Source organism: Xyrauchen texanus, chromosome 26 (genome assembly GCF_025860055.1).
Source record: "Xyrauchen texanus isolate HMW12.3.18 chromosome 26, RBS_HiC_50CHRs, whole genome shotgun sequence".
In the NCBI taxonomy this organism is placed as follows: Eukaryota; Metazoa; Chordata; class Actinopteri; order Cypriniformes; family Catostomidae; genus Xyrauchen; species Xyrauchen texanus.
The window spans coordinates 2,429,150-2,439,149 of NC_068301.1; the positions used below are offsets into that span (position 1 = coordinate 2,429,150).

Here is a 10,000-nt window from a genome sequence, read left to right on the forward strand (position 1 = left end):
ACCGTTTTAGTGTGGTTAAGAGGCGTAAACATAGTGAAATTGATGCATATTGCAAACTAATATGTATTCGTGTGGACGTGACCTTGACCTGAGTTCTTATATTCTCCAATAATCAAAGTCTTGATTGGCCATTGGACTTTTGAGAAGATGTCATATTTGATACAAATGAAAACAAGGCTTTGATGGACAGAAATACTAGTCAGCTCGTTCAGTAAAATATTAAAACATTTCCGTATTGAATAAACTGCAGTTCTGTCCTTCGTGCCAGATCAAATATGGCGTCTACGCTTACTAAGGTGGTCTATCAGGTGCTACATATACATAATTGGGGCGGGGTTGTAATTGGGGTGGAGCTCTTATAGGGGCGGATCCAGAAAAGAAGGACTATATCAATCAGGTAAATCCAAATCTTAAACATTTCTTTTGTCTGCATGATCTGTTTGTCTCTCATGAATATGACCAGACAGAACATTTTGTGTATTCTGGTCTGGTCCATGCATGGATGCTCATTGCATGCTTGAAACATTTGTGCATTAGTCTAAAGCAATATATTGGCGGCTGTGGCTCAGGGTGGTAGAGCGGGTCGGCTGCTAATCGCAGGGTTGGTGGTTTGATTCCCGGCCCACATGACTCCACATGCCGAAGTGTCCTTGGGCAAGACACTGAACCCCAAGTTGCTCCCAATGGCAGGCTAGCACCTTGCATGCAGCTCTGCCACCATTGGTGTATGAATGGGTGAATGAGTCACAGTGTAAAGTACTTTGATAACTGCTAAAGTTATAAGTGCAGACCATTTACCATGTTTACTAGAAAATGTTGAGTTTGCAAATGATGCTGCATTTCATTCTGTAATGATCACACTTAGAAATGACCTAGAATTGCAAATGGGTTCTGGACTAGAATCAACAAGTCCATTAATATAAGTATGTTTTGTGTCCCTGGTCCTCTGGTAACCTATGATGGCTGGCTGCTGAATTGTCCAGAAACTTTTATTGCTCAGAGGTTTCTCAGGACACTTAATGGGAACTGTTTATCGCAGTATCAACTTTGTCTCAGATGTTTCTCAATGATTTCCTTTGAAGCAATAAAATGGACACCAATGAGTCAATTGTTGTCATACAGTAAGAGTTTCGAGATATGAAATGAATGTTGAGATCCCTTGGACAAATTTGATGGGAAATGTTCGAGTTCTTATTGAGATCTCTGACTTTGGTATCTTGGCAAATCTGTGCACAGTTTGAGACATTGTTGAGATCTCTGAAACTCTAGAGCATAAACAATTGAGATCCCATTTGTATTTTCATCTTGCCTGTTGGTAAAAGCAACGAGGAGATTCAGAGCAAAGTGGTAGTAAAGCTAGCGTTACTATTTCTTAAACCTGTAATTAAGAGTTTAATCTGTAAACTCCAAGCAAACAAAGAGTTCACCATCATTCTGTGCTCAGAGTTGGTTCTCTCACTATAAGCTTGACTTTTACAAACAGGCGGGAAAAAAGGATAATCCTGCTCTTCCTCATCCTCATCCTCTCACTCTCGCCAGAGCTGACACTAGAATGTCAAATAATCCCATCCTTTCACAGAGCTTGTCTCAAATGTCTCTCCACGAGGAATCCCGCAGAAAAAAACTGTTGCTGTGGTTTAGAGCGAGACAAGCCCCGGTACAAGCTCTCGGTTGCTCATTAGCCTTTATGGCTAGTGAGCAACCGCCTACGGTTGATTGTTTCGGTGAATCGCTGAGATGTTTGGATGCCTGCTTCACACCTTGGGTTTCCCTCAGTTGCTGATAAAATCATCTTTATCCAGTCTAATGTGGTCTTAGCTAGCAAGCCGGCTGGTGTCCACTGGTCTGGCAATTCTAGTTTTATGGTTTTAGAGGGGTTATTGGCACCTGTCTGTTGGTCCACCAATAAGACCAGTTTAAAATCATCTTGGCCAGGCAGCAAACCACCTTAGACTGGTTTATACTGGTCTCATAGGCTGAAGGATGGTAACTGAGGATCAGGAATGACTTTCTGTAATGACGGACGTGATGTTAAACCGCTGGTTGTGTGTTCCTAATTGCCTTTAGACAATGTTCCTGTATGGACCATTCCAAACTCGCCCTCAGGAGAGCATTTGAGGAATGGCGGTGCTTCTACTCTGCCGTCGCCCACCCTCAGCAAGAAAACCCTGCTGTCGAACACTGAGGTAAAGCCACTCTGTCAGGACTGTGTCTAGAAGGTAACGTCCAGATAGCAAAGTCTCACGAGAGTCGCATTTCCGGTTAATAATGTTAGGCTTGGATTTTGGGGTTGGATTAGGTTAGGGTTTATGGTTAGTTGGGTTTAGGTTTGGATTGGGGTAGGGTTAGGTTTGGATTTGGGTGTAGGGTTAGGTTAGGGTCATTGTTAGGTTTATGGTTAGTTGGGGTTAGGTTTAGGGGTAGGTTTAGGTTTGGATTGGGGTAGGGTTAGGTTTGGATTTGGGTGTAGGGTTATGTTAGGGTCATTGTTAGGTTTATGGTTAGTTGGGGTTAGGTTTAGGGGTAAGCTTAGGTTTGGATTTAGGGTCAGGGTTAGGTTTATGGTTAGTTAGGTTTAGGGTTAGGTTTGGATTTAGGGTCATTTTTAAGTTTATGGTAGGTTGGGGTTGGGGTTAGGTTTAGGGGTATAGTTAGGTTTGGATTGGGGTAGGTTTAGGTTTGGATTTGGGGTAGGGTTAGGTTAGGGTTATTTTTAGGTTTATGTTAGGTTGGGGTTAGGTTTAGGGGTATAATTAGGTTTGGATTGGGGTAGGTTTAGGTTTGGATTTAGGGTCAGGTTTAGGTTAGGGTAATTTTTAGGTTTATGTTAGGTTGGGGTTAGGTTTAGGGGTATAGTTAGGTTTGGATTGGGGTAGGTTTAGGTTTGAATTTAGGGTCAGGTTTAGGTTTATGGTTAGTTAGGTTTAGGGTTAGGTTTGGATTTGGGTATAGGTTTAGGGTTAGGTTTATGGATAGTTGGGGTTAGGTTTAGGGGTAGGGTTAGGTTTGGATTTGGGTTTAGTCTTAATACACACACCATAAATGTGTGTGTATGTGTTTGTGTGTGTGTGTGTGTGTGTGTGTGTGTGTGTGTGCGTGTGTGTATGTGTGTGTGTGTGTGTGTGTGTGTGTTGGTATGGATGTCAGAGTGTGTTTTGTATAAGTGTTTTGAGAAATATTTGTGTGTGTGTGTGTGTGTGTGTGTGTGTGTAAAAACAACAGTGGTAATATGTAAACAAACTGGCATTTAAAGGGTTAAAATCCTGGAAATGAATGAATATTTGGTAGTTATGATCAGGACTGATGTTTCGTGAAAGTGGAAAATAATATTAATATATAATATTATTATGGCAGTTTTTTGACGCAGACATTTGTATCCTCTAATGCCCTCTGAGTAACGTTTTGAAACTGAGGCACAAGGTTTAAATTAAATTACAGGTATTAATAATGATTTAAAATGAGAATAAGTAAATGCATACAATAAATGGTTTTTAAACCACAGATCCCCACAGGTGCGCATAGATTACACCCACTCTAATAAAACTGGGAAATTAAAGCAAACCCCAAATAAATACGGTAAAATAATGAATAAAGCGACTATCAGTCTGGCATTATTGAGACATGTTCTGGTTGTGTAGAGTGTGTTTGTGTGTTGTCTGTAGGACCGTATGGAGGTGATGGATTCAGAGGATAATGTTGAGGACGATCTGGGCATGTTGGATGATCAGAGGAGTGTTATTCTACATCTGCTGTCCCAACTCAAACTGGGCATGGATCTCACACGGGTACCAACACTAGCACACACACCAAGACGGTCCTAAGGACATTGCATTTTGAATTTGCATGCACAATAAACAACTCGCATAATCACGTTACTTTACCATGATATTTGCACATCATTTACATGTGGCTTGTTGTTCGTATCGCAGCAGTTTCCTGGTGAAATGAACACTAGAGGCGCTACAACGACAATGACGTTTATTTACTTTCACACAAATCAGCAGATTATCAGTTAATAAACACTCACTTTTCACTCTGTTCCTCACACAACGCTATCTTATGACATCTAAACACTTTTACTATTGCGCATGACTCATTTTAATGATTGCAAGACATAACCAAGCGGTGGCTCAACTGATAGAGCGTCGCACTTGCGACGTAAAGGAGCGGGGTACGAGTCCTGAAGAGCATGTGGGTTGACGTGAGCCGAAAGTGTCGTAGAAGCACCACAAAATTTGCTTTTCATGTCACTATTGGTTAGGCCTAGGTTTAAGGTGACATTACAAATTCGATGACATTTAATTTGCTTTTAGCGCCAATATTCATTTTCCAAAAATGTCGCCTCGGTCATGAATGTTTCATGCAAGTCTTTGGGGTTTTTCCCACCTATTTAATCGTCTGCCTGGTGAGAATCATCAGTCTGATCGCTTAGTAAAGTAACAGCACATTTCCCAACTAGACACATGATTTGAGGTGTCATTTTAGGATTAGGGGTATGTTCAAATCCCTAAACCCAAGTATGATCCATAGAGATAGTGATGATCGCCTTGACAAAGTGGTTTCAGACAGAGTTTCCTCTCGGTCTCTTTCTTCTCTCTGTAGGTGGTGCTTCCTACATTCATCTTGGAGAAACGCTCTCTACTGGAGATGTACGCCAACTTCATGGCTCATCCTGACCTGTTCCTGGCCATCTCCACGGGCAGCACACCTGAGGAGCGAATGGTGCGTTTCGTCGAATACTACCTGACCGCCTTCCACGAAGGACGCAAGGGCGCTGTTGCGAAGAAGCCCTACAACCCGGTGCTGGGTGAGACGTTCCACTGCTCGTGGGAGGTCCCACGAGACCAAGTCCGCCCTTTAAGAACTGGCGACCATTCTGTGGGGTCAGGGGTGCCAGAGACATGTACGAGGACCAATCAGGAGGCAGTGGAGGCGGGGTCAGACTGTTATAGAGTGCGTTTTGTGGCGGAGCAAGTTTCTCATCATCCTCCGGTGTCGGGGTTTTACTGCGAGTGTGCGGAGAGAGGCATGTGTGTCAATACACACGTGTGGACCAAGAGCAAGTTCATGGGCATGTCGGTGGGCGTCTCCATGGTGGGCGAAGGTGGGTGACGGATCTGTACCTACTCAAAAATAGAGGTCCATTGTCCTGGGTCATACTGTACACTGGCATTTGCATACATTTGAATGATGAAAGTCAACGGTTGGCACAATGGTGCAAAAAAACTCGAAACCAAACCCAGATTGGGGCCTACTCCCACACAACTGGTTTAAACGTACTTACAACCCTACTTGTCTTTAATCAACTTTATAATGTCAAGGGTAACGTGCACCTCCGTCTTGATTTAGGCACAGTTTTGACCTTTGCCCTTCGTCCTTCAGGTGTGTTGTATCTGCAGGACCACGGCGAGGAGTATGTATTTACTTTCCCGAGTGCATACGCTCGCTCAATCCTCACCGTCCCGTGGGTAGAGCTGGGGGGAAAGGTCACGATCAGCTGCGTCAAGACGGGATACTCTGCCAATGTCACATTCCACACCAAACCCTTCTACGGGGGCAAAGTTCACAGGTCTTTATAGAGATATTTTGTGTGAATAAATGGAGAACAAATGGAGACTTCTGCTTTACGTTTTCCATCTGAGTGTCTCTTCTAGAGTTCTCAACATTGTCTCAAACTGTGCTCAGATTTGCCAACAGACCAAAGTCTGAGATCTCAAACATTTCTCATCAAATTCTCCCATGATCAAATGATCTGAGCTATCCTATCCACATTCATTGATCGCTCTATACTCTTGCTGTATGCCAACAATTGACTGTATTGATTGTAAGCGATCAACTCTTTGTGTCTAGTTTTACTTCTCCAGTCGAATTTAAGAAGAAACAACATCTGAGACAAAGTTGAGACTTTAATGATGCACAGTTGAGAGCTTCATTAAGTCTCCTGAACTTTGTAATAAAGGGTCGTGTTCTTCAGGGTGACTGCAGAAGTCAAGCTGAACTCCAGCAGTTTCATCGTGTGTAAAGCTCAGGGCGAGTGGAACGGGACGCTAGAGTTCACCTACAGCAGCGGAGAGACCAAAGTGATTGACACCGCCAAACTGCCGGTCATCAGAAAGCGGATTCATCCGGTGGAGAAACAGGGGCGGACTGAATCAAGGTGAGCAGGTACACGTCAGACAGCAAGAGAAACGATTGACCAAGACTTTTTACAATTTGTAACGACCAATTCCGTATGCGCTCTGAGTCCTCTTGGTGGCGTAGTGACTCGCCTCAACCCGGGTGGTGGAGGACGAATCTCAGTTGCCTCCACGTCTGAGACCGTCAATCCGTGCATCTTATCACATGGCTTGTTGAGCGTGTTACCAAGGAGACGTAGCGCATGTGGAGGCTTCACGCTATTCTCCGCGATCCACACACAAATCACCACGCGCCCTACCGAGAGCGAATCACATTATAGCGACCACGAGGAGGTTACCCCACGTGACTCTACCCTCCCTAGCAACCGTGCCAATTTGGTTGCTAAGGAGACCTGGCTGGAGTCGAACAGCACGCCCTGGATTCAAACTCGGGACTCCAGGTGTGGTAATCAGCATCAATACTCGCAGAGATACCCAGACCCCCAAGGCATGTTTTATCAATATAAAACTGGTCATAAAACTGTATTTAGCAAAATACAGTTTTTGGACCGGTTACACTCCAAAAAAATAACTCTTTGGCTGAACTTGATCCAATCATGGACAGTGGTTCCACACGCTTGAAATACGTTTTAAAAAATTTAAATCCCAGATGTGTACGACTTTCCTTCTTCCGCAGAACCGAAGTGAAGATTTTTATAAGCACATTGCAGCTCTGTTTGTCCATATAATGCATGTAAACAGGTGCAATCAGGCTGCTGGCTGTTTGATATTTAGGCAGCATAAAAGTAATCCACATGTTTTTAGCTTAAAATCGTTGCTTTCTGTTGCTGTTTGAAATGACGAACTCTCGTGACGTTTGTTCCTCTGTTGTAAACAAAGTGAGCACTTGCGACGTCCCGCGTGAACGCACCATTACGCTTACGTCACTGATGTGCCGACTGCTGGCAGGAAGCGATTTTTGAAAGTGAATAAAGTTTTAATTATCAATGTATTTATTTTTACAAAAAGTAGTTTGGATTACTTTTATGCTGCCTAAATATGCCTTTTGGTCCATCAAACCGCCGGCACCCATTCACTTGCATTGTTTGAACATAAAGAGCTCAAAAGGCCAATCCACCGGCATGCCCGGTTCTCCCGATGGCCAGTCCGCCCATGATCGGCCCCAAAGTGCGTCGGCCCACTGGGAAAATGTCCGGTAGGCCAGATTACCAGTCCAGCCCTGGTTGCATCATGTTAAATGCTTATGAAAATCTGATCAGATCACCTGAAACGCATGAAGTGATAAGCTAGCTAGTGACAGGAAATGTTAGCATACTAAACATGCTCTGGTAGGAAGTGCAGCTTGGTTGCTACACTATGATTAGTTTGAATCCAGGTCGTGCTGAGTGACTCCAGCTAGGTGTCCTAAGCAACCAAATTGGCCTGGTTGCTAGGGAGGGTAGAGTCACATGGGGTAACCTCCTCGTGGTGGTGATTAGTGGTTCTCTCAATGGGGCGTGTGGTGAGTTGTGTGTGGATCGTGGAGAGTAGCATGAGCCTCCACATGCTGTGAGTCTCCGCAGTGTCATGCACAACGAGTCACGTGATCAGATGCACGGATTGAACATGACACTTTTTTTTTTCTTTTCAGCAATTACCCGTCAATGGCAAGTGTTATAAATGTACATGTTTAGATGGTGGTTATATTGGATGATATTCTACTGGTCTGTATGTGTTTAGGCGTCTTTGGCAGCACGTCACCAGAGCGTTGAAGGACGATAACGTCGATCTGGCGACTGAACACAAGCATGTGTTAGAAGAAGACCAGAGATCAGAGGAGAGACAGAGAGCCGCTAACAACGTGACCTGGAAACCCTCATACTTCAGCAAAGAGGTGCTTTTAGTTAGTCCTAAGCTAGACCTCAGGAGAGTATTGTGACGTTACTCTCTATTCAATCATTTTCAGAGCGTTTTAGAGTTTTCTAAATGCACGAAAGTCGATTAATGTCTTCGTTTCTTTGTGCGCAGGGTGACGGTTGGGTGTACAGAAACCCATTATGGAAGACACCCCTCTGACCAACGAGGTTGAAAACAAAGACTGGATCTCACATTCAGGAGAATATGGATGACCCACAATATAGACCGCAGGAAATCAGACGTGCACACAGACACGTGGCGTAGAACTTTTATACTCTGTATAAATGATATATTATTTTTCACAACACCTAATCAAACCTTTGGGGTGATGCATATATATGCACAGACTTTATGTGATTTGCTATTTGATGTTTTGTTAACCGATTGATTTAGTTTATATTCAAGCTTTTATACCAGAACCAAAACACTCCCGGGTCACATTTCATCCCAATATTAAAGTATTTCATTTTTGATTTTGTGCTGAAATGTGAACTTGGCGTGTTCTTGGTATTGTGAAGCGTATCCAGAAACGCGTCTGATGGTTTGGGTAATGCAACTGAGAGATATTAACATGTAAAGACTTCTATTATAAATGCAGGTTTTTACCAAAACAACCTAATTATGATGCTGAATGATATTTTCCACTGTGTATCCTGGATGCAGATTAAGACTAAAGAGTTCTCGGGTCTTAAAACTGTGTTCAGTGGTTCTGGAAGTATTCCCAATTGTTCCTAATTCCCAATATTGTTATCAAAGTTAAAACTTAATTTTTTTATTATTTGAAATAAACTTGCCATGGCAATCACAGCGTACTGTTGTGTTTCTCTGACATTTATATTTAACTATGCTAAAATATTTGTGAATGATGTCTGAATGTTATCGGACACATTGGAGTGCTCAAGTCATGTCGGAATGATCTATTTACGTATTTACGGCACATGAAATGCCACCGGAAAGTGGAAAACTGCCCTGACTTTCCGAGTTTGCAGTGTGTCCGCTGTATAGAATTATAGATTAGATTTAAGAATCATGGAGGAAGTACGTTTTAACAGAGAGCACTTTTTCAGCCATCTGGGTTCTGGAACTATAAGCACAGCGAAGTTCTAGCGGGAAGACTAGCGGCTGTGCATCATCGCACCATTAGCGGGGTAACTCCCAGCCAATCACATGCAAGCCGTTGCTTTATAAGTCACATTGCTGTTTCAGTGTGCAAACACGACAACCTCCTCCACCTCAGCACCACCTGTTGAGTCCCGTCCTACACGGGGTAGGCTCCTCGCCTCTGCCTCCAATCTCCGGCAGGATATAACGGTTCTGAGTACAACTTCATCGGACCACCAGACGCCAAAGAGAGACTCTACATTTCTGTTTTATATCCATCAAATAAATGTCATCTAAAACTTTACTCAAGTCTGCGAGTCTTCCTGATTTCCCCCATTCATTTCTTCCGTAGACTTTTAATAACATCCTTCATGAAAGAGTTTTAAGCCATGAACCAACCAGCTCTGAGGTGAATCACAACATCACCAACTTTGTTTTGAGGCTAAAAGTATTTGAAAATCGGACCTAAAGACAAAAGCATCAAGACTGTGTACTTAAATAAATTGTCACACATTATACATACATTTTTGCATATATATATACAGTGAAATTATTTATTTTTCACATATCCCAGCTAAGCTGGGGTCAGAGTGCAGGGTCAGCCATGATACGGTGCCCCTGGAGCAGATAGGGTCAAGGGCCTTGCTCAAGGGCCCAACAGTGGTGTCTTAGCGGTGTTGGGGCTTGAACCCCCGACCTTGTGGTCAGTAACCCTGAGCCTTAACCGCTGAGCCACCACTGCCTAAAACTTAGCGTCTATTTAGCGTCTTTCATGAGGGCACAAACCCCATGAAGCATTACATACAGGGCTGGATTTTACATGGCAACTGGCCCAAATTGTTGGGCCAGTCTGCATATCGCAGCGC

At 43.4% G+C, this 10,000-nt stretch overlaps 1 protein-coding gene across 1 annotated transcript in view; it reads left to right on the top strand.

Annotated features, from left to right (window-relative positions):
- The window catches only part of LOC127620278 (oxysterol-binding protein-related protein 10), a 27,666-nt gene extending 18,829 nt beyond the window's left edge, over positions 1-8,837 (top strand). The window contains exons 7-13 of the mRNA XM_052093459.1: positions 2,068-2,186; positions 3,663-3,785; positions 4,603-5,104; positions 5,383-5,569; positions 5,975-6,157; positions 7,857-8,010; positions 8,145-8,837. Coding sequence (XP_051949419.1) covers positions 2,068-2,186; positions 3,663-3,785; positions 4,603-5,104; positions 5,383-5,569; positions 5,975-6,157; positions 7,857-8,010; positions 8,145-8,192 — 1,316 coding nt within the window. The 3' untranslated portion in view covers positions 8,193-8,837. The remainder of the gene's footprint in view (positions 1-2,067; positions 2,187-3,662; positions 3,786-4,602; positions 5,105-5,382; positions 5,570-5,974; positions 6,158-7,856; positions 8,011-8,144) is intronic.
- The last annotated feature ends 1,163 nt before the right edge of the window (positions 8,838-10,000 follow it).